General features: G+C 43.2%; 1 protein-coding gene across 4 annotated transcripts in view; it reads left to right on the top strand.

Annotated features, from left to right (window-relative positions):
- LOC111158947 (AF4/FMR2 family member 2) overlaps nt 1-25,289 on the top strand; it is a 473,976-nt gene that overhangs the window by 423,872 nt on the left and 24,815 nt on the right. For all 4 annotated transcript variants that reach the window (XM_022521292.1, XM_022521290.1, XM_022521291.1 and 1 more), the window contains 4 exons: nt 16,763-16,922; nt 18,604-19,608; nt 20,747-20,868; nt 24,639-24,861. In XM_022521292.1, the coding sequence (XP_022377000.1) occupies nt 16,763-16,922; nt 18,604-19,608; nt 20,747-20,868; nt 24,639-24,861 (1,510 nt within the window). The remainder of the gene's footprint in view (nt 1-16,762; nt 16,923-18,603; nt 19,609-20,746; nt 20,869-24,638; nt 24,862-25,289) is intronic.

Raw genomic sequence — 25,289 nt, 5'->3', positions numbered from 1 at the left:
TCGATCCCAGGGTCCTGGGATCGAGTCCCGCATCGGGCTCTCTGCTCGGCGGGGAGCCTGCTTCCCTCTCTCTCTCTCTGCCTGCCTCTCTGTCTACTGTGATCTCTCTCTGTCAGATAAATAAATAAAATCTTTAAAAAAAAATATAATTCAAAAAGAAAAGACCATTAAAAATGGACAATATTATGTTGAATAATGAGACTATTACAAGACACCAGAATGAGGCAGAGGAAGAGGAAAAACGAAAGAAAAGAAAATCTGTGTTTAATTATTTTTCTTGACAGGATAAAAAAATTATCAGAGATCATTGGTACTACATCAGTACTACTACTAGGTCATCTGTACTACTAGAAAAGTGGGTTAATTCTATATATGCCATACCAACACCTGGAATTTATCATTGTCCAACCACCAACTGGAAACCTACCAGTTTTTTCCAGCTTTATTTATTTTTTTTCAAAAGTGTGAAATATTTATTAATTACTTCATAAGCGTATACAGATATCCTGTATGATCTGAAACTCCTTTATTTTCAGAAGCCCCCCAGCTAGACCGTAATTCCAATAACTCAAACTCAAAATTTAACTGTTTTGAATCTAAGTGAAATTAACTCTGTTCTTCCTCTCTGGTTATAACATCTAGAACACCAGGCACAAAATATTTAATAATTTTCCTTGTGGGTTCAATAGAGTCCAGTTTTATTTGTCTTGGGACATCTACCTCATACTAAATTCTAATTAGAGAGATTTGTAGTTAATATAAAATGTTGTAGGAGGAAGTAACTTAAAATTACTTTGGGGGTGCCTGGGTGCCTCAGTTGCTTAAGCTTGTGTCTTCCACTCAGGTCATGATCCCAGGATCCCCTTCTCAGCAGGGAGCCTGCTTCTCTCTCTGCCTCTGCTGCTTCTCCTGCTTGTGCTCTCTCTACCAAATAAATAAATAAATAAATCTTTAAATAAAATGAAGTCTTTGTTCCAGTATTAAGCAAATTAAACAACTCTCTTGGCCTCAGTTTTATATTTAAAATAATCACTTTTACTGCAATTATTTTATGGGAAATATGAAATTTCTTTTTTTTCCTTTTTTTTTTAATTTTTTAATCATTTTTTTAAATTTATTTTCAGCATAACAGTATTCATTGTTTTTGTACCACACCCAGTGCTCCATGCAGTCCGTGCCCTCTCTAATACCCACCACCTGGTTCCCCCAACCTCCCACCCCCCCACCTCTTCAAACCCTTCAGATTGTTTTTCAGAGTCCATAGTCTCTCATTGTTCACCTCCCCTTCCAATTTCCCCCAACTCCTTTCTCCTAACTCCCCATGTCCTCCATGCTATTTGTTATGCTCCACAAATAAGCGAAACCATATGATAATTGACTCTCTCTGCTTGCCTTATTTTACTCAGCATAATCTCTTCCAGTCCCGTCCATGTTGCTGCAAAAGTTGGGTATTCATCCTTTCTGAAGGAGGCATAATACTCCATAGTGTATATAGACCACATCTTCCTTATCCATTCGTCCGTTGAAGGGCATCTTGGTTCTTTCCACAGTTTGGCTACCGTGGCCATTGCTACTATAAACATTGGGGTACAGATGGCCCTTCTTTTCACTACATCTGTATCTTTGGGGTAAATACCCAGTAGTGCAATGGCAGGGTCATAGGGAAGATAAAGAGTCATATTGATATGAATACATTAATAGTAGGAGATCTTAACATGCCTCTCTCAGAAATAGACAGATCATCAAAGCAGAAAATCAATAAAGAAACAAGAGCATTGAATAACACATTGGACCAGATGGACCTCATAGATATATACAGAACATTCCACCCTAAAACAACAGAATACTCATTCTTCTCAAGTGCACGTGGAACCTTCTCAAGAATAGACCACATACTGGGTCACAAATCAGGACTCAACCGATACCAGAAGACTAAGATTATTCCCTGCATATTCTCAGATCACAGTGCTTTGAAACTGGAGCTCAATCACAAGGAGAAGTTCTGAAGGAACTCAAACACCTGGAAGCTAAAGACCACCTTGCTTAAGAATGCTTGGATCAACCAGGAGATCAAAGAAGAACTGAAACAATTCATGGAAACCAATGAGAATGAAGACACTTCGGTCCAAAACCTATGGGATACAGCAAGGGCGGTCCTAAGGGGGAAATACATAGCCATCCAAGCCTCCCTCAAAAAAACTGAAAAATCCAGAACACACCAGCTGTCTCTACACCTTAAAGAACTGGAGAATCAACAACAAATCAAACCAACTCCACACATAAGAAGGGAAATAATCAAGATTAGAGCTGAGATCAATGAGGTAGAAACCAGAGATACAGTAGAAGGTATCAATGAAACTAGAAGCTGGTTTTTTGAAAGAATCAATAAGATCGATAAACCATTGGCCACACTAATCCAAAAGAAAAGAGAGAAAGCCCAAATTAATAAAATTATGAATGAAAAGGGAGAGATCACAACTAACTCCAAGGAAGTAGAAACAATCATCAGAAGTTATCAACAGTTATATTCCAATAAGCTAAGCAACCTAGATGAAATGGATGCATTCCTGGAAAACTGTAAACTCCCAAAATTGAACCAGGAAGAAATCGACAACCTAAATAGACCAATATCTAGTAACGATATTGAAGCAGTGATCAAAAACCTCCCAAAAAACAAGAGCCCAGGACCTGACAGATTCCCTGGGGAATTCTACCAAACTTACAAAGAAGAAATAACACCTATTCTCCTGAAGCTGTTTCAAAAAATTGAAGCAGAAGGAAAACTTCCAGACTCTCTCTATGAAGCCAGCATTACCCTGATCTCCAAACCAGGCAAAGACCCTACCAAAAAGGAGAATTTCAGACCAATATCACTGATGAATATGGATGCTAAGATTCTCAACGAGATCCTAGCAAACAGGATCCAACAGCACATTAAAAAGATTATCCACCATGACCAAGTGGGATTCATCCCTGGGCTACAAGGATGGTTCAACATTCATAAATCAATCAATGTGATAGAACAAATCAATAAGAGAAGAGAGAAGAACCACATGGTGCTCTCAATTGATGCAGAAAAAGCATTTGACAAAATCCATCATCCGTTCCTGATTAAAACGCTTCAAAGTATAGGGATAGAAGGAACATTCCTGAACTTCATAAAATCTATCTATGAAAGACCCACAGCAAATATCATCCTCAATGGGAAAAAGCTTGCAGCCTTCCCGTTGAGATCAGGAACACGACAAGGATGCCCACTCTCACCACTCTTGTTCAACATAGTTTTTCCAGCTTTATTGAGGCAGGATTGACAAATAAAAATTGTATATATTTCAGACGTACACTGTGTCATTTTCACAGACATACATTGTGGGATGATTACCACAGTCAAGCTAACTAACACATCCGACACCTCGCAGGATCACCTTCTCTGTTTGCTGTGAAAATACTTGGTATCTACTCTCTTAGCAAATTTCAAGTACACAATACTTTATTATGAACTATGGCCACTGGGGTGTAGGTTAGATCCCCACAACTTATTTATCTTACAACTGAAAATTTGTTCCCTTTGACTAACATGTCCCTTTTCTTCCCAACCCCCCAGCCCCTGGTAAGCACCATTCTACTCTCTGTTACTGAGTTGGACTTTTTTTTTATTTAATTTTATTTTTTTAGATTCCACATTCAAGTGAGCCCATGCAGTATTTTTCTTTGTGTCTGCCTTATTTCACTTAGCATAATGTCCTCCAAATTCATCCACATTGTCTCAAACAGCAGTATTTCTTTCTTTCTTAAGGCTGAATAATTCTCCATTGTAAATACATAGACTGCATTTTCTTTATCCATTCATCTGTTGGCAAACACTTAAGTTCTTTCCCTGTATTGGAAGCCTGTCAGTGTTCACGAGTTTCATGGCTAACTGAAAGAGTTCACATTTCCCTTGTCTACTTAATCAATTTGTCCAACAGATAGAAAAATAACCACATTTCAGTTCTTTTGGACTTTTTTGTCTTTATATATTATTTATAAAACTAACACACGATAAGACTTAATAGTTAATCCTCATACATGTGAGTGTACATTTGTGTCTCCTCTTAATACATGACTTGAACCCACATAGAGGTAAATGCCAACATTGGCCAGCAACAATATGTTCTCTGCTAAATGTTGAATGCCCAGTATGTACTACAAAAGTCAATATTTCTGTCCTAAATCATGACATTATTTTTAAAATTAATATTATGTACCTCACTTGAAGGATGATATTGCTCCCAATATTGCTGTCCTTCTTAGTCAATCATCTTAACTGATGCCAAAACTACTTTACTGCTCTTAGTATTAGCCATCTTGGATTTTAGCTAGTAGATGTGTACATACATATACTGTCACTCATGAGGCACGCACACACACTCACACACATACGCACACTTAAACATGGGCACAAACACACATCATTCAAACACCATGATTTGGGCATAGTTGTCTGCAATATATTTTGAAACATAATTATCGTCAAAGGGAACATTTTAATATACAACCTTTCTGGAAAACATTTCTCCCAACAGATTTCTTGTTTTTGTTTTTTGTTTTGTTTTGCCCACATTTCCAACTAGCAAAGTAATATACCCTGATCTTGTCATGATAAAGTTAGAGCACTGTAGACTCTTGGAAACTGCAATGAAATTGGAGATACCATTGATACCATCAGACAAGGAAACATAGTCACATCTCACTAAAAGTGCATGTATCATGCGCTTTGCTAGTGAGCATATCTTTCTTGGTCTGTGTGTTTAATGCCCCTAAGTTGTGAACACTTTGTCTTCACTGTAACTCCCTAAGATGGACCTTTGTTTAAGGACCTTAGCTGGGGGAGGGGCCTATATAATTGTGACTTACTATGTATGTAATGCTCAGGACATGAATATTCCCAAGTTTTTCGGCTAACCACAAATGTAATTTGCTTAGCCTCACAAGACATTTTTAATTGTCTGATTTTAAAGTCTTTTTTATTCTGAATTCTACCTTCTTTGTAATTGCTAAATTTCCGAAATTCTCTGCATGATAAATTTCTCCACGTGACAGATTCCTCTTAACGGCAAAATCAAACACCCTGACCTTATTACTACCAGCCTGTTTGTCATTATCACAGATCGTGCCAGTTCTTGTTTGTTTCCATTTCTTTCTAGGTCATCTTTTAGGTGGCTCTGTGTTCATTCATGATGTAATATTGTCATTCTTGTTGCTTTTGATCTAGATTCAAGTGTAAGCCCTGCCATTCCATATACAGGGGTCAGTGTTGATGAAGGCTACCTGTGCTCAGCTACCTTATTCCTGGTGGCTGCAACCGGACTTTTGTCTAAAGCAAGCTGGATGTGAGATGAGGCTAGTGCGGCCCCCTCTTCTTCTCTCATTTACACTTGACCTCCTTTAATTTAGCATTGATGAGAAGTGAGGCTGTTAGCTGGAAGGCAAGATTTTGGGGCAGAGAGCAATGCAGGATTAAGAAGATCCAGTGTTTCCTTTGTTGTCATTCAAAATAACAGGCATGGGGAAACTCTGTTTAAAATAGCTGGGCTGGGCGCCTGGGTGGCTCAGTGGGTTAAAGCCTCTGCCTTCAGCTTAGGTCATGATCTCAGGGTCCTGGGATCGAGGCCCGCATTGGGCTCTCTGCTCAGTGGGGAGCCTGCTTCCCCTTCCCGCCCCCCTGCCTCTCTCTGCCTCTCTGCCTACTTGTGATTTCTGTCTGTCAAATAAATAAATAAAATCTAAAAAAAAAAAAAAGCTGGGCTTTTTTACTTATAGGGCTTCTGTATAGAAGCCTTCTGGTGTCAGCTTTAAATATGACATTGATAGTCTTAGGCAAAAAATGGGAGCTAATTCTTGTAGAAACTGTCTTTTTTTTTTTTTTTTCCCGCCTGTTTATTAATGGTCTTTGTGATTTATAGTAAACGCTGGGGAGGATTTTCAGGCCCATTTATCATGGGAAGGGAACACCTTCTTGTTCTTAATGTGAGTGTGTCATAATTAGCAAGGCATGTGGACTAGGAGATTTAGTTCTATCTTTTGTGAAAGTCCTTCAACCTCATATTTAATCCCAAATTGATTGAATATTTTTTCTTCCATGAGGAAATTAATTATGCCACTAGAAAAACCATCAAGTAGAAAGGGAGTTAATATCAAGCACAATGTAGACAGCGCTGGTTAATGTATCAAAATGATATGACAAGAGTAGCTCACATTTCACATGATTTGGAATAATGGAATCATCATCTTAATTAAAAATAAGAAGATCTGTGTGTATGTGTAGCACGCAGTTTCCGTAAGAGCCACCATTTATTTCTCATGTTCATGCATGTGTGTGCACTCTGCAACCCAACAACTGTTGTTGTAAATACCAATTACATTAAAATGACCATCCCAAGAAGTTGCGTTTTGCCATGGAACTGAAGCTGAAGAAAGAGGCAGGTGATGATGGACTAACATCTAACCAACCGGTTGAAAGATTGACATTTTGGAGTTAAGTATTGTTCTTTACCAGATGACCTCATCTGAGTGGATTTTCTACACCTTATGAGGCCAGTTGGAATACTTTTTTCATAACAAGAAAATCACATACAAGTTATTATGCTGGGCACCTTAGGGCACACAAAAAATGACTGTAAACTCTGGCATCTGCCATCAAAAACTGGACAATTTAGTTGCATAGGCAAAAGGTTAGCCTGATGAAAGCATTTGAGAATAATTAAGTAATAAATGGTGATGCAGGTAGTGCAAAGAAATCAGAACAGGGAGGTATCAAGGAGAATTAAAGTCATTGGAAAGGACCTTATGTTATTTGAATTTGAGCTTAAAAGATAATGATTTAAGCAAGCAGAAGTAGGGGGAAGTGTCGTTCTAGACAGAATAAACAGGCTAAGCAAAGGCTTGGAGACAATGCAGGAAGAGGAAGGAGACAAAAGTCACAAATGTGCTGGAAAGAGAGGGGAATCAAAACTGGCACTAAGGTAGGGTGTCGATGGAGATAGATCTTGGGCAAATCCCGTAGAGAAGAGCACATCTGCCCATGAGGGAGTCATTGTGAATTCTGAAACCTAGAGATCTCATGTTGTATATGGTCATTGGGACCAAGTACAAAAGAAGTCAAAGCTTTTAGTCCAACAGGGAGCAAGGTCAAGGAGAGTAAGGGAAGAACACCTGACTTGCAATGGGAAGTGGGGAGGACAGGGGTGGGTGGTCACAAATGAAAGCAGTCTCAGTAGATCAAAGAGTTGAAAAGTCTGATTACTGGGCCTATGGAAGTTTCTAGTGGTGAGGAAGCAGAACCAGCATGCATTGACTGCATCTATAAGAAGTGTCTGTGATGGAAGAAGTTCAGTGACTGTTTCCTGATTTGGAACCTGCAGCTTAGTCCCACCAAGCAGGGCTGTCTGAGCGTCTTCTATTCCTCATGGTATGTGTTATGTTACTGCCTCTCCCTCATGGTAGGGTGACACACTGCAGTGCTGTGAGTTGTAATTTTTGTAATTCACCTGAGTCTTTTAATGCTGATGTTTGTAATATATCTCAGGCACTATTATGAAGACACATTTATTAAAAAAACTGTATGAGTTTTATATTAGAAATTATGGATGTGACTTTGAATGCCATTCATCGAATGTCCTGCCATCCCACACACAGAAACTTTTTTTAAGCTATTACTTTTATAATTTAAAAAAATCTTTATTTTAAAAGCACACATATCAATATTCATAAATCTATGGGGATATTACTGGAAGAAGCATAAGAAACATTAACTGTGAAAAATGTTGGAAAACAGGGTGATGGACTATAGAGGATTTGAAGGTCTACTTTTCCCTGTGTCCCTTTCAGTATCTTTTGAATTCAGTATCATGTTTATCACCTATTTAAAAACAAATACAGGTTTTGAAAAGGTAGAATGATGTGAAAGATAAAGGACATGTAAATTTTCCCTACTTACTCCTCAAAATCTCTTCGTGTATGTGGAAGAGTTATCTGCTGTGAGCTGTAGGTCTCCTCTGGACCCGGTGAAATTTGTCATTTGAATAGAGCGCTGATGGCCTTCAGTGTTTTCAGCATCACATTCTTGCAGACTTTCTCATTCAGCCACTTGAAGAAAGCATTCAGAATTAATTCTGTGTTCCTGATGCCTTTCAGTGTGGTGACAAGGGTGAGTTTTGTAGCGGATTCCTGATTGCTTTCATTTCCTCAAGCCAACTTGGTGTTGCCAAAAGAGTCACAGTAGCCTGGTGAAATCCCCCCTCAGACCCCAGCTGCACAACTTTGGCTTAGAGGTTCTGGAGCTTCATGGGTAAGGATATCTGTTGTATCCACCCCCCACTCACTGTTCTTATGGCAACCAAATGAAGTCATGGGAGTAAAAATGCCAGCACATTATCAAGTGCTCTTCAGTGCAAAAAGTATTGTGGTCTCATTGCTTCAATGATGACAGTATCCTCTTGGGACCATAGAGACATAGACAGTAGGCAGTGGAGGTACCCAGGGACCCTTTTCCCAGAGATCTATAGAGAAGACTCATTTAGGGCTTTACTCTAGGGTGTCTTAGGTGCACAAAGCATGTGTGTGTGTGTGTGTGTGTGTGTGTGTGTGTGTGTGTGTGTTTGATAAAGCCTCCAGCCATCGAAGCTTATTCTCTAAATCAAGCGTCTGTGATACATCAGGTAACAAATCAGACCTGAAATGGACCAGACAATACTAATAAGATTGGCATTGAGATACATCAAAGAAGAAATGTAGTCTAGGGAGAGGTTGAAAGAGGGATGCCCGCTTCCCAAATCACGAGGCAGCACTAAGCATGATGGGCAACAGAAAGAAGCCATCAAGCAAGGAAAAAGGCAAAGGCTTCTGCTGAGCCACTCTGAGCCTATCTCCAGCCTGCTTCGTACTCTCCTAGCATCTTCAGCCTTTCTGTTGCCCAGACTCTTGTGCCCACCTCCAGACCAGTTCTGTGCATACAGTGATTCTCTTCTGGGTATAAAACACCCAAAGTACATAGCGTGCTCCACATTGGATTTGTGACTGATGGAATTCTTTGTTGCAACTTGTTAGAGATTTTCTGGCATTCGTATTCAATTCTTTCTGGCAATTCATATTCGTATTCTGGCATTCCTATTCATTCTTTGCTTTGGTAGAGAGCAGGGCTCATGGGAGTCCCGGTTCAGGGTCACTTGCCTGCCTTCATTCTCTCCCTTGCTCCCATTTTTGTCAATGCACTTTAAAGGCAAAAGGGACAAAAATACCTTGCTGGCTATGATTTTTTGCCACCTGTCTAGCTGTTTGATGGAAGCAGCTCTGACTGATAGCAGAAAAGTCTGTGTGGCTTTTAATTATTTCCAGAAGAATTTAAATGCCGGTGTGTTCTCCCAAATGCAAAGTGTGGTGTTCTTAAGACATCACTGGCCCATTAGCCAGCACTGACCAGCCTTACCGGGTGCATGCCGGCACCTCCATGGTGCTGTCTCGCCCCAGAGGGTACTAGGTGGAAGCCAGGTACCTTGGGTTGGGTTTGGTCTTTTGTTGTTGCTTTGTTTTGTTCTGTTTTTTTTTTTTTTTTTTCATTTCTTTGAAACTGCACATTGAACTTTGTCCCCTGGTTACTTAAAACAATTTTTCACCTTGACATTGTTTGGTACTAAGTCTCAGTGTTCTGGAAGTAGTAAGAGTGTCCCAGCTGCAGCCATTCCTACAGTGGGTCCCACCCTTGCCTCAGCCAGGCTATGGCAAGTTGCCTTTGAGCTTTGCAGGGAGCGATGGGCCTCATTCAAAGGTTGGCCTTTGGCCAACCACTGGTAGAGGCAGGTAGCCTCAGTAACGTTGTAAGCTTCTCAGAAGGAATCTGATACAACCTCTTCAGCCACAATAGCCCAGTTGACTTAAAATGGCATCAGGTGCTCCAATTTGCCTATTGGTAAAGGAGGACAGAATAATTATAGAAACATAAAATCCACAGTTGATCTCAAAAGTGTGTTTTTTTCCTCAGTTTCAAAATCCCCAACTTAGGTTTTGCCCCAGCAGCTTATGTCTGAATAGCCCACGTAGGTTTTAGCCTCACTGCTCTCTCTATGGCCCACCAACCAGTAATATCAGCCTCACTGGGGAGTGGGTTAGAAACACAGAACTCGGGCTCCATCCAGGCCTAGCGAATTCAACCGTGCGTGTTAATGAGTCTCCCGCTGAGTTGTGTGTATACTAATGTTTGAGAAGGCTCGCCTAAATGTGTTCACTAGGTTCTCTCACAGCCTATGTGATATAGTAGACCCATTTTACAGATGAGGAATCAGAAACCCTATGTTAAGTGCTTAAGTATCCAAGGTAACACTCAAAAGATCTTTTGACTTCCAATCCCGTGTTTTTCCCACTAGATTAAAACTACCTCTTTAAAATCAGTAGGAGAGGGAGCTAGATGGGTTGCTGCCTGATTCATGAATCTTATAAACCCATTAGATCTTTAAAATTAAAAAAAAAAAGCAATAGAGGAAACATAGCTATTTAGATGTGTGAAATAGAGTAAAAATGGAGATAGGCCACAGGCAGGAAAAGAAGACAAGGGCCTGGGGCTGGTCAGGCCCCAAAAGTCCCCTGGGTAGCTCAGCCATTAAATGTCTGACTCTTGGTTTCAGCTCAAGTCAAGAGTTCAGGGTAGTGAGATCAAGTCCTGTGTTTGGCTCATGCTGGGTGTGGAGCCTATTTGAGATTCTCTCTCTCTCTCTCCCTTGCCTCTACCCCTCCCACTCTCTCTCTTTCTTTCTAAAATAAAATAAAATACAATAAAACACAATAAAAATAAATCATTGAAGAGGGGGAAAAAAAGGCAGATACCCAGTGTGCACATGTTGAACAAAGATTATCTCCAGTGTAGCCCAAATTACAGCTGGAAGTGATTCGCTTATCAACATTCATCAACAGCGTTAGTGCATTAACACCAAAGACACTTGATCCTGAGTTGCTGGTGATACTATTGGGATACGAAGCACTTTACTTTCAAACTGTGCTTGGGGGCCACCCAGGGAGGAGGATGCTGCTGGCAACACACTCTCCTTACGTTTTGCCCAATCCCTGTTTCCACCAGGAAAACTCTGCTTTTATCTGCTTTACGTATCATGCTTCTGCATATGCTTTCTACTGGATAAGGGGGCTAAAGGGATTTCCTGGAGGTGGGTAGGATGGAGGTCAGAACTACTGACTCAGACCAAAAATGGATTCTCCTACCCCCCCGGCTGGGATAGGTTCAAGGTTTAGAGTATCTGCCTCTAGTGGCCTAGCATGGTGAGGCAGATTGTTTTAATTCTAGAACCCAGAGTTCAGAAAGGAGAATGAGGAAGATCAGCAATAAATTTCGATTCCTTTGCCCCAGGGCCATCCCTTTACAACTTAATGATGACTTCAAATATGGAAGCATTTCAAATTATCTTGTAGACAGACATTTCATTCCTATAAAACTGGAAAAATTTCATGTTGATGAAATTCGTATTTGTCTCAACAAAAGACAAGGGTTTAATACAGGACTCCCCATCAACCATCTCCTGCTACATGTCGTTGGCATATCCCAGTCATGTGCCAAATATGTTGCCAAGATCAATACGTCACGCCTTGCTTGTCAAACCCTTCCCATGTACGTCTCCCACCACAAAATTGCCATCCGTTCGGGATCCTTTCATTTTTGATGCCCACACAGCTTGATTGTGCAGAATGGCCAATTCATCATTCCTGTTTATCTCCTGAGAAAGGAATTTACAGTTAAATTAGGATTAGAATCAGCACTGATGCAGATGTTTAGCTTTCTGGAGGCTGTTAATCTGAATTAGTGAAAAGTCTGATTTATAAAATAGCCCTACAGAAATGCAGCCTTAATCCTCTGAGGCTCACACAAGAGCTCTGTGACTGATAAAGTGTTGCCAAGAGCAGAACACTGCAGAACTGCCTTAAGGAGCAGACTGGATTGTGCAGACATGTCCCCACATGCTTCCTCTGGGGTCCTAAAACATCCCCCTCACAATCCTTTATACAGTGTACTTTCATAAGGATCCGAATCTTTGAGCTGGAAAATATTTTAAAGATCATCCAAACCCACTTGGGACCCACGATAGGAATATGTCTACCATATTCTCTGTTGCTGGCTACCTGGTCAACTAAAGGCATTGGCTCACTGGCCTCAAAGCCTTGGCTTCCTTCTCGGGCCATTCCTACACATTTTTTGAGAGAGGGCACAGGAGGGAGGGGTAGGGGGGGAGGGAGACAGAGAATCTTAAGCAGTCCCCATGCCCACCACAGAGCCCATGTGGGGCTTGATCTCACCACTCTGAGATCATGACCTGAGCTGAAGTCAAGAGTCAGACGCCTAACTAAGTAAGCCACCAAGGCACACCAGCTGTTGATTTTTAAGTCTTTCCTGATGTTGAGGTGAGATCTTTCCAACTAAATCTCTAGCTCGTTGTACCAGTTTCACCTTGGGAGGCCCTCACAACAAACCACCCCCTTTCACACAGGACAGACTTTCTGGGTTTTTGAAGACTGTCACCATCTGAACCTATTCCTCCCTGCCCCAGAATCTTCTCCAGGCAAAGTCATTCCAGTTCCTTCATTCAGCTTTCCAACTCTCTATCTTCTGGTACAAACTGAACCTCTTTATTGCAGAAGAGGCCCAGTCAGTGTAAGCATAGAGAGACTGTCATGTCTAGACACTAAGGTGCCTGGACTACCTCTCAAAACCCACCTTTCTCCCTGGTATGCTCAAGCCTTCCACAGCAGGGCCAACCCTGCCTGGACAAGGCATTGGAAATCCCTCCCAAACTTCTCTCTCACTGACCTGCTCTTTGATCCCCTTCCCTAGCCCTGGATTTCCCCTGGTAAGATCTTTGACTTTACTAAGCCAGCTCCTTTGCCCTCAGTCTGGTCCCTGACCATGAGGACCTACTAATAGGGGTTGGGGTTAAAATGAGGTTTCACTACTCACTGAAGATGGCTCATGCTAAGGAACACAATACCGGAATTGGATCTCTGAAAAGGTTGAGCCACTGACTTGGAAGTTGGTATAAATGTGGGTCCTGTGAGAAGTTTTATTGCATTGGGGTGAAGTCATAGAGTACCACTGTAATATTTACAGACTATGGATAGATGGTTTAGTATGACGAATGGTAATGATTTTTAATATAACACATTATCTTTGTTGTCACCACTAGCATTCTTTTAAAAAAACAGATGACTAAAATATAAGAGGAAATGGTGCATGGACAGTAATTCTAATACAGTTTGGTGAATGAAGAATGTATTAAATGCACATTACTCTCTCATCTCTTAGGCAGAACCAAGTATTGCATGATCTAGCTTCTCTCATAGCCACTTTAATATATATGCAGAAAATAAATTGGCAATGTATGAAAATAAATGTAGCAGAAGGGGCGATTTAACTAGCTGAACAGCTAACGGGTCTCAGTGAAAATCTGTGAGTGAAATACTCTGATGATTTACCCACTCGAAAGTTCCACCATGGATTCTAGGCAAGAATGTGGTCCTTGGCCAGTCATTCTCATATTGATGTTTGCATTGTTGGGTGCAAGGTGCCCAGAGGAAGTAAGGATCAAACAGGCTCAAATATGTGGCTTACATTCCTCCACAGGCTGGGTGTAGCCAGAATCTCCGGCAAGCCTGGGAAGAGCAGATGGATAATAGAGGCAGAGGGAGGTACTGGGGAGAGCAATTTTGCTTCCATTTTAAACAACTCTTATTCCCTCCCTGTTTCCAACTGCCCAGAGAAAGCAGTTCTTTCTCATTAAGGTGCTCAAGTCCTTCACCCGCAGCTGTAATCCTCTTTATACCCTCTCTGAATTCAAATTCACCTTCCCTCTCATCCCCAAGCATCCATGTTCATTGAGGTGGGTATGAAAACCTGGTGAGCCTCTTCCTGTTCTTTCTACACTAGTCTCCCTCAAGGGGACATTGTCCATACTGACTCACCATGGGGTCCTCTCATCCCCAAGCATCCATGTTCATTGGGGTGGGTATGAAAACCTGGTGAGCCTCTTCCTGTTCTTTCTACACTAGTCTCCCTCAAGGGGACATTGTCCATACTGACTCATCGTGGGGTCCTTCCTAAGAACACAATAGATAAAGTCGTAAGAAGTCTTAGGGAAAATAATCACAGGTCTCATTCTATTGAGTCTCAGTCAAGGTCACTCTGAGGTTTAAAAGAGTCTTTATTTCATATCCATATCTATCTATATTTACTTGTACATATAGTTATAGTCCACTTTTCATATATGGTTTCTGACCACATCCACGATCCCTTAATCACAATTATGAAATTAAAAAAGTCCTGAGAGCTGTCATCTTCCTGAACTTTGAGACAAACTCATTTCATGACAGAACCCGACCTCTTACTGTTAATGTTATTGTAACGATATTTAGTGAGTTTTATTAAGGGATACTGCATCAAAAACTAATGATGTATTTTATGGTGACTAACATAACACAATTAAAAAAGGGATCCTTCCCCAGATCCCACTTGAGCTATTATACATATAACATGGTATATTCACATTGTTAAAATTAAAAAATCTGAACATCAGAATTCTTTTCCCCTTCAGAAGGCTTTGGATAAGGAACACCTGTGTACAAACACACACATATGCAAGTTTCCGTCTATGTCTGTGAAACTTTATTGTGGTGGAGCTGATGAATAACTTTATGTGTTTCACCTCAGTGCATTCATTTTTTAGCGAAATAATCCCTGGGATTGTTTTGCTTCTTACAGCAATGGCTCAAAAATAATCCAGTAAATGGAAACTCTATCCAGAAATATTCCAAAGTCAATCTAGACTTGAGTTTGGTAATATTGGGATAAGTGGAGTCTTAAGAGAAACCAGACATGAAGGCACAGATATGAAAGAAAACTAGAAAACCATTTGATTGTATCTCAACCCAGCAGCCCCTCGGCTCAGGGCTGCGGCTGCTCCATGCTGGACCTGAAACTTTACTTGGGAGGAACTGAGGCCAAGTTAGCATACTGTCTGGATTGGTCTCATTAAATCTGTTCCCTCTGTCTTTATTTAGTTACCAGAGACAGAAACAATTGATTAGATTTAGAGGGTACTTTGCATAAATGTGGAGTCTTTACTGCCATAAAGGAGAGACTTGCAAAAGAAAGAAGGGAAGGAGAGTGCTGGGTCGGAGGACGCGCCCCCCACCCCCTGTCGGGGACACACAGACACGCAGGCACGCAGGCGCGTGTGCGTGCATTTTCCCAGGGGATACAGTCCCCTATTTCCTCTGCTTCCCCTAATCTCTTGGTGTATTTGGCAGAGAAATGTACTTTCGGATAGCATTTACTTAGCAGATAGCATTTTAAAATGAGCTTTGCTTTATGAAAGAAAATACCTAACTGGGAGATTAAAAAGGCAGCCTTTAGGGAGGTAAGGCACATGGTGTGAAAAGGCTCTCTGCATTGGACAGGTGGGGGCAGGCAAGGAATAGTGCTCTGTGCCTCCAGAATCTTGGGGAGAGGGGTCCTTGGGGTCCCTCTCACTCCAGTTTGAAAGTGGGACCACAGGATGAGGTGCCCCTGAGATGAGGACTGCACTCTCCTGACTGAATTGAAGTGGGGAGAGAGCCTAGCTGGGAGCTGGGAGCATGAGCAGCAGTGAGCCCAGCAGATGGGGGTGGGGGGCAGCCACTGGCAGAGCAGCAATACTCACCACCAGTGAACTTAATTCCAACGAGGAGATTGGGCTGCTGAGACGGGAGTGGGGGCGAGGAGAGTCCTCCCCACCCCCTGAGGCTGGAACCACACTTCTCACAGTGAGCCTGAGGACGTGGTGAGGATATCACCCACCATGGCAAGAGACGGTGCAGGCTGATCTGTTATGGGCACTGGGAGCAAATGATTAGTAAGGAAGACTATTGATTATCAATGAAGGCAGAGTGGCAAATGGTGTCAATTTCCAAATACTTTGCTTGGTCAGCTTTACAGATTTGAAATCAATCATTAAACTTGCTTGGTGCCTTATGAACATATCTCCTTCTAAGAGTTTTACAAAGAGTTGATAAAAATTAAGGTGGAGGAGGCCAAGAAATGTGACTCTGGCCCCCTCAGTGCTAGGTGCTGGGCACCAGCAGTGAAAATGTTTTTCACAATCCCTGCCCTTGGAGTTCCCATCTCACTTCTCCAACTAGTGGGAGGCAGAGGCCAGCCTCTCTCCCTGTGGACCTTAGTTTCCCCCGATTAAAATGGGGTTTGAATTCACCCCTCCTTTGTGAGAGGACTATACCGTGTGTATAGCTGAGACCATAGCCACGTGACAAACCTCTGGGTTTCTGAACAAGATGGCCATAGGAAATGAAAACTTATCTCAACCCAGAAAGCATGGGATCGTTAAGAATCTATGGCTATGTGTCAGTCTGTAGCATCTGTCTCTGGGTCCAGAAGGCATGCATCCTTGCCTTAAAGAGTTTATGTGGAATGTGGGAGGCTAGGCTTTTCTGAGAGGGAAGATAATGTCATGGAACCCAAAGAACTTGGCCACATTCAGGCCCTGTTCTAATGAAACGTTTGACCTTCAGCCACTCACCAGGCCTCCTGAGCCTCATATTTCCCATCTATAGAATAGGACGGTGTACTCCAGTCCACCCACATCTGACAGATCACAGGCCCTGATGCTGTGCGAGGGCAGGCCCTTGGCCTGTTGATGGGAGACAAGCAAGGCAATGAATGATGTCATTTTTCTTTCAGCCCACTCTTGGCCACACCTCAGCCGCCACCTGCAGTGCCAGTCAGTGGGGGATCCGGCAGCTCCAGTGACTCTGAGAGCAGCTCTGAGTCAGACTCAGACACCGAGAGCAGCACCACCGACAGTGAATCCAATGAGGCCCCTCGTGCAGCCACTCCAGAGGTGAGGGGTGTGGGGGCTACAAGTGCGGTTTGCCTCTCACCTGTCACCGGGTTGCGTGGCACTCCCGGTGAACATGCATACGCACATGCATGTGCGCACACACACACACATACACCCAACACAATAAATACTTCAGTGAAGTACTTGGGTATCTGAAAGCATTTTTTTCCCTCTAAAACATATAAGTGCACAGACCCTAAAAGATGGACATTCCTTGCTATATGACTCACTTAGCTCCTCCGAGCCCCCAGCTTCTCATGTGTAAATCTGGAAGAGTCATTACCGGGTTTGAAACTCCTCTTTTGGGAGAACCAGTCAACCAGACCTACTTCTGGCCCCAGGGATACCACCCCTGACTCCAGGTTAAAGTGATGAGTTGCCACTTGGCAAGGAAGACCCAAGAAATGGGATGGATTTTTGAAAATTTTGGTTGCATTCTCCAAATGTGTTTGATGATAATTCATGAAAATATTGAACACAGCTCCCTAAAATACCCAAATTACACTTTTGAAATAAAAAGCAATGAGCTCTTCCCCTCCCATCCTTGCTGAGTCCAGAATGACCCTTCAGTGGTCCCAGGCCTGTGCCCCTTACAGCAGGCAGATCCACTCCAGGGCTCCATGCACACTTGTTCATTATCATCAGAAAGAAATATTGGAGAATGCAGTAGTGCCAAACCCACCATTAGTCATAGCCAGCACTGTTTGAACATGGGCCCTGGGCTGAGAAGCTCTTGACCTTCACTTTTTTGTGTTATCCTCGTAAATCTTCTCTGGGGTCCTTGCTGTTACTATTCCCATTTTATGGATTAAAGAATAAGGTTCTGAGAGGTTAAGAGAGAACTTTCCCCAACCCTTGTCTGCCATTGCCCTGTGTGCAGTGGACTCACAGCTACTCAAGTGTTTTTAATTCTGTCACCCTTTATTGGCTGGCACCATTAAGCCTCAGCTGATTGGCTTTCAAAAGAAGAGCAGTTCTAATAAAAATTATGGCTCTTTTAGTTCAACAGGCAGAATTCAGAGTTGGGAATCAAGCACCTGAATTGTACGCATCATTTCCGTGGCTTAACAGCAGACACTAATGTCTGCATGCATGTCCCCATCAACTGGTTATTGCCCATACACTGGGAAAGTGTGGTGGTTTTGGGGAAGTCAAATCATTTCATCCTTCAGTAAAAATAGAAAAGGCTTGTCCTTTTTTGCAGTGAATTACAGCACCATAGAGAAGGCACTGGGACTTTTGCGAATAGAAAATCTTTCCTGTTGAATTACACTTGAAGCACATTCACATTGCTTTTCAGGACCCATGATCATTACTTCTGCCTCCTGGTGAGAGGATGAGCAATGAGTCCCACCAAAGGATTTTGGGAACAGGTTTCCCAACCAGGCCTCCGTGCCCACCCTCTGGGAAAACTCTCTGTGAATAATTCTTTCCTTCCTGGCCGGAGTGGAGACTGCTTTCAGAAGAGGGGTGGAAGCTTGTTGCAATAAGTAGATCGAGGCTGGTTTGTGGAGTATTTGTCTCTCTGGGTAATTTGATGAATTTAGATTCCATGTGTGTCTTTAAATGTGTGAATGGGCACTTAACATCCACAGCTTTTATCAACATTCAGTGTACTAAGGGTCCTTCTGGATTCTTCCAAGATGTGAGATTCAGTCTTGCTGTTGTTTCTCACCTGCAGCCTGAGCCGCCCTCCACCAACAAGTGGCAGTTGGATAAATGGCTTAACAAAGTGACATCCCAGAATAAGTCGTTTATTTGTGGCCAAAATGAAACACCCATGGAGACAGTGTCTGTGCCTCCTCCTATCATCCAGCCAATGGAAGTCCAGGTCAAAGTGAAAACAACCCCCAGCCAGATCCTGGGTGAACCCAAAGAGAGGCCTCTCCTCAGTCTTATTAAGGAGAAAGTCCGCCCACGGCCGACCCAGAAAACTCCAGAAACCAAGGCTTTGAAGCATAAGTTGTCGACAACTATTGAGACAGCCTCTCAAAGGACAATTGGAAAAAAACAGCCCAAAAAAGTCGAGAAGAACACCAGCATTGACGAGTTTACCTGGCCCAAACCAAATATTACCAGCAGCACCCCCAAAGAAAAAGAAAGCATGGAGCTTCCTGACCCACCAAGAGGCCGCAACAAAGTCACTGCCCACAAACCAGTCCCTAGAAAGGAACTGAGGCCAAACGTTTCCCTGGCTGCCGAGAAAAAGAAGTACAGAGGGCCTGGCAAGATTGTGCCCAAGTCCCGGGAATTCATAGAAACGGATTCGTCCACGTCCGATTCCAACACCGATCAGGAAGAGACCTTGCAGATCAAGGTCCTGCCTCCTTACATTGCTCCGGGAGGCAATACTGCCAAATCCAAGGAAGCCTGTGGCGCCAGCTTGACCCTCAGCTCCTTGGTCAGCAACAGTAGCAACAACAGCCTAACCACCGGTAGTGAAGAGCCTGCATTTTCACCCGCCCCTGTCATGCAAACCGAGCTGTCCCCACTACGAGATCACGAGAACCTGAAAAATCTGTGGGTGAAGATTGACCTTGACCTGCTATCTAGAGTACCTGGCCACCACTCACTGCAAGCGACACCAGCCAAGCCAGACCCCAAGGAGCCTGCATCCAAGCCCAAACGCCAGACCACCGCTGCAGCCACTGAAAAACCCATCCTGAAGGGCAAGCGTAAACACAAGGTAGGCTGTCCTCCCATCCCCCATGGTGTGCCGAGGGATCGTGAGCAGCAGCTCTGTGTTGGCAAACTTGATATTAAGCCTCATGTTCAAAGATGCTAACAGCCATGGAGTGCAGTCTCTGAAGGGCAATGATGCTTTCCATGAGAAATGAGGGATTCACTGTGACCTAGGAGGAAGTATTAGGAATGGTCAGCGTTGGGCAGCCAATATGAAGAGAATCCAAAATGGCACATGGGAGATTATGATGGGAAGGAAAGAAGGCTGTGGAGACAGTTGCCTTCCCCAGGTACCCAGTCCCTAGCATTGGCTCCTTAAGCTGCCCTGGCTTTCATAGACTCACAGGGTCACCCCCACAGTCCCCACCCTGGCAGCCGCAGGGCACCCAGGTGATCCCAAGCATTCAACATGCCACCCCTGGACCTTGTTAATCTCTCCAGACACACATCAGCATCCTCACACCCTAGTTACACGTTGATGCTCCCTGCTCCTAGCAGACACACGGTCTGCCCAGACTGCTGGGTCCCAGAGCTGTGTGGTTGGCCTGACTCATGGAAACCTCACCTGCAAGAGGTTAGGACTGAATTCCAGGGCTACAAACTCTCACCAGAAGGGCAACTCTCAATCTCGGCCTCATGAGTTCGAGCTCTGGCCCTCACTCTTCACCCATCTTCGGGATGACAGGCATAACTTCAGAACCAGCCAATGCAAAGGCATGTCTTACACATGGTTTATCGCTTGGCATGTTATTGGTTGTCTAAGTGACCTTTATATGTGACACATGAGTCCCACACTGTTTGCACAGCCTCATGCTATATTAGAGTTGCAGTGTTAGTTTCTCTGCTACTCATTGATGGGGGCATTGTTGATGGAAGAAGAGTCTGAAAACGATAGGTTCTCTTTACTTTTGGTCAGAGATTCCTGTGCCGCCCAATCTTTAATCAGAGGTTCACAGCGCAGCTCAACTTGCTCAAATGCCAGCTTCTTGGCTGATTGTTTTCTGTCTGAGCAAAGGTGTGCATTTAACTCCCCGAGCAAAACTAGAAGTTAAAATAGAAGCAAACTGTCTACCTTGCTCATGGTTTTTCAGTGTCGGCATGTGCCATGTATTTCAAGTTCTGACTTTTTCTTACCATTAAAGCCAACAGAGATCGCAGAGAAAATCCCTGAGAAGAAGCAACGCCTGGACGAGGCCCCCGCTATCTGCCTGCTGCCCCCTTGCATCTCACCAGCGCCACTCCACAAACCTCCGCACACTAAAGAGTGAGTTTGCCCTGTCTTGGTAGGACACCTCGATTGTTTGGACCCCTCAGAAATCTCAAAGGAAGCCTTTTGAGGGTGGGGTGGGGTGGCAAGAGTCCTCTTTCAGAGGAATGGCAAGTAAGGAAACAGCCAGTCCTGACAGCTGGTCTATCAAGGGTGGGATGAAAGCTGGAATGCAGACTGCCAAATCTTGCATATTCCATGAGCTCTATAGCAATCTTTCTTTAGTCCAACTCATGCGGGGACCAAACTCGGCCAAAGTGACCTTTTAGCCTGAAGGGAAGAATAAAAGAAGTGAAGGAATTAAAATAAGAGAGCACCCAGATCGCCTGCTTCTGGGCCACTTCCCGTTTTGATGGTGATGAAAGCAGCCTTTGCACAATGACCCAGTTCCTGCTTCCTCTTTGGAGCCATTCCGTGACCTAAAGACAGAGCTTGAGGGCTAGGAGGTCCATCCTGACATCCTGAGAGGCCAGGGGAGTGACATGTTTGAGGATGCCACCGAGAGGAGACATCTGAGAGCTGCCCCAGCCCCCCAGGGGCCATGGTGTGTCAGGGAAAGCTGGCTGGGGATGCATCCATTAGTGCCAGAGTCAGGTGGGAGGCCTCCCTCTCCTCTTCACTCAGATGGCCCCAGCCTTCCCTGGAGAAGTCCTGAGATCTGTTGCTACCAAGCATTGTGACCAAGTTCTTGCATCTTAGAAGTATCACTTAACTAACAGTCATGTTAGCTACTGGAACCATTCCGTCTGGATAATTATTGCCATAAATTCATTCAACATTAGAGATTACTTCCATCAAAGACCAGTTTGGGAGCCTATTAGCAGCCCAGAACAGAGAGGCAATCTGGCTAACTGCTGCTAACAATTGATTTCACAGATTACTGATGTTAATCAGTTATATGGTATCAATCTGCCACAGATAAGATGTCGGAAATAAGTTTTCGGCTTGTGGTTGTAGAGATCCATATATTGTTTTGAGATGAAAGGTAGGAAAAGACCAATTACCTCTCTATCCACTTGGTATAATAAGGAGATTGGGGCCCCAAGCTTCTCCTCTCCCTGAGAATCTGTGGCTCTTCATACAGTGCATCTGGTATAACTTTGCTCTGAGACATCCCTGCCCATACTTGGAGTTCTCAGACCCAGCGACCCTTCCAGTGGGGCAAGCTGACCTCTTCACTCCCAAGTGAGCCAGCCCTGTGGGGAAGCAAGCTCCTTATCTGGGGATCAAGCATGGTCCTTCCATGGCCCTCCTCCTTCCCTGGAAGACAGACAGAAATGGTATGGCTGTTGTGGCCATAGCTCCCCAGTTTCCAGGCTTCGACCTGTTCAGGCAACCCAAAGACACAAAGAAAGGGCAGGAGGTGTTGCCACAACCATTAGTCTCTGACACTAGCCTCTCTAAGCAGCCCAGTGACCCTCCACTTCTCCCATCTCATGGAAGAGATACAACCAAGTATTAAGTAAATGTCTAGTAATTTGAGTTTGTTCTTCAGAAAATGGTGTTGCTAACTCATGGTCTTTATAGTCTTTCTGCTTTTGTAGTCATTAGAAAAGCAGTGTTTACCTAGTAGCATTCATCATTCAGGAAGAGCCTGGACCAGATTCTTAGGCTCATCAAACAAACCCAGATCTGTGGAAAAAATCTCCAGAGCTGACAGAGAGAATGAAGCCAGGACTGGCCTCTCAGAGCTCTTCTCCCGGGAACCCCCTCCTCAAGTTCCATCTGCTCCTTTGTGCCTTATTGACCTTCCAAACCAAATTCTTAGAAATTTGTAAACATTCACTTTTCTAAATGAATGTCTAAACCCAGCAAAGAATGCCACACCAGACTATGACAGCCACAGTTCTCCGTCATCTAACAGGAGGGCCCTGCTGAGTCCCACCCTTGCCCCTCAACACACACACACCCACCTCCTTGGGAGCTGGAAGCATCAGCAGGGCCTCTGAAGCACTGAGTGGTGGTAGTGACACACTTATCTTGTCCACTGTCCCCCTCTGACCTACAAGAGGTGCCCAAGTGGCAAAACCTGTTCTTGTAATAAGAAGCCATAATGGTGATAGAGTGATTTCTAGAAAATGCTCCCTGGCTATCCTTCACCAGGGAAGTTATTGAAGGCCCCATGGTTCCAGCTCACTACCAAACAGATGGAAAAGGGGCCAGGGGACCGGTGCCCACTGCATAGAATGTGCTGGAGTGTGTGTGGTGTTCTGTGTACGGCGGCAGATGGGAAGGCCAAGCATGACTGTAGTGGTCACTGGCAAATCAGATGCAGCTCAAGTAGTGGAGGAGTGGCTGTAGCTAATGAACCACTCACCTCCCATAGACGCTCCAGTAATGCTTGACATCTCTCTGATGTCCACTGCTTCTGTAATGATCATACTTAATGCGAGCTGATGGCCACAGAGCTTCCTCGTGGACATGGGTCCTAATTCAACAGTTTGCCATCCTTTTTATTGGGCATCACAGCTATCTTAAAATGGTTCTACATGTCAAAGCACTTTTTAAATTCCATTGGCAAATATTTTAATTAATCTTAACTAATTAATGTAATGGCAAAAACAGTTACTGTTTTTAAATATTTTGCTGCTTCACAAAACTTGACATAGGGCCACATTTATGAAACAAAAGTTGGAGAAGACGGCAAATGCTATTATAGTTGGCAAACTTGGGCAACACAGTGGAAGGGGAACAAGGAGACTGCATTGACTTCTACCATCTCAGGGAAATCCACTTAAATGCTTGTTCATCTTTGATTTGTTGCCTTGACATATTGTAAATCTATATTGCTAGACACTGACTGAAATTGACCAAGAGGAAAACATAAATTCTTGTTGACTTAATTTGCTATTGAAAATTGTATCAATAATCATGGAAAGTAAATGGCTGCATAGTGCCATATTAGTTGTCTAAGAAAAGATTAAAATTCAAGTAATCTTCATTGATTAGGCTAAGACAGTAACTAAAATGAAAATCCATGACCCAATTACCATGTTAAGCAGCTAGCATAAGGTTTTAGTTGTTCTGTTTTATTTGAAGTCTGTCTCTTTGATGGTGCCCATTTAATGGGCAGATAAATCAGTCTGAAAGCATGGGAGAACTTCTAGGACAACAGATGTCTTATGGCGATATGACAAAATAGTTTCCAAATGGGTTCCACAAAGGGAAGCACATCAGTACTCCACTATAACAGTGTAAGGTCAGGGGCTTCTTGTGCCTTGGTATGGGCCTAGAATATGTTGAACATATGGCTCTCGGTGTGTCACAAAAGTATTTAGTGTGTTATTGATAGCTAAGTAATGTACAAGCATAATATTTCTTAAGAAAATATCCCCCTACTAATTGTTTATTGTTCCATTTATTGTGTGATTATGCAGTTAAGTCCTAGGGCAAAATAAGTAGGAACCATCCTAAAATATGATGGGATTAAAGTCTGCATTGGATTTTCCATAAAAAATCTAATTGAGAGGAATCTTGAAAGGTTACAAATATCATACTGTAGCACCCTCCATTAGACAGTTACATTTATCATGGAGTTCTGCTTCAGAGACATGTGTTTATTCTTAGATACATCTATTTGCATTTATTTATAGCTAGAGCTCTCTATAGATATCTATGTCTACATGCATTTTTGTATATACTCTTCTTCACCATAGTTAAAGGACGATCAACTAAAATCATACTTAAATTGAAAGTATCCACATCATGGGAAAAATCACAGAAGAGAGACAAAACTTTGTGACACTCTATGCTTTTTGTTTACACAGAAACAGTTCATCCAGGAGAGCAAATAGAAGGAAAGAAGAAAAGCTGTTTCCTCCTCCACTTTCCCCACTGCCAGAGGACCCTCCACGCCGCAGAAACATCAGTGGCAGCAATGGCCCCTTTGGTCAAGACAAGAACATCCCTATGATCGGACAGATCACCTCTACCAAACCGAAGAGAAGTGAAGGCAAATTCTGTGCTACTTTCAAAGGGATATCCGTAAATGTAAGCATCTCAGAAGAAGTATTATAATCATCAGGTACAAACAGGTTGACCCAGCTTGTCTAACCAGATGTGACCCCCGAGGGAATGGGAGGAAGAGGCAGAGAGAACAGTGTACAGAAATATGCAAAAGCTCCATTATTTCAAATCTCGATTGTTCTTATGTAGGATGAATTTTTCATTCCAGTCTTACTTCTCCCAACAAATTATTATGCAGAGACTCGGGGCTTTGGACATCCTTTGGTCTAATGCTTTCATATCTTGGCAGTGGAGACACACAAGGTACTGATCGGGCACATGGCATCAGCACTGATCATTTAGTGAATGAAAGAACCAGTGGATGAGGTTGGATTGCCCAAGGTCACTGGATTGGGGCTGGAACTCACAGTTGCATCTTCCCAGCACCCAGTGCAGCAGGTGTGAATTGTGTT

Source organism: Enhydra lutris, unplaced genomic scaffold, assembly GCF_002288905.1.
Source record: "Enhydra lutris kenyoni isolate GAN:26980312 unplaced genomic scaffold, ASM228890v2 scaffoldscaffold65, whole genome shotgun sequence".
Taxonomy (NCBI): domain Eukaryota; kingdom Metazoa; phylum Chordata; class Mammalia; order Carnivora; family Mustelidae; genus Enhydra; species Enhydra lutris.
This window is presented reverse-complemented; position numbering and strand designations above follow the sequence as displayed.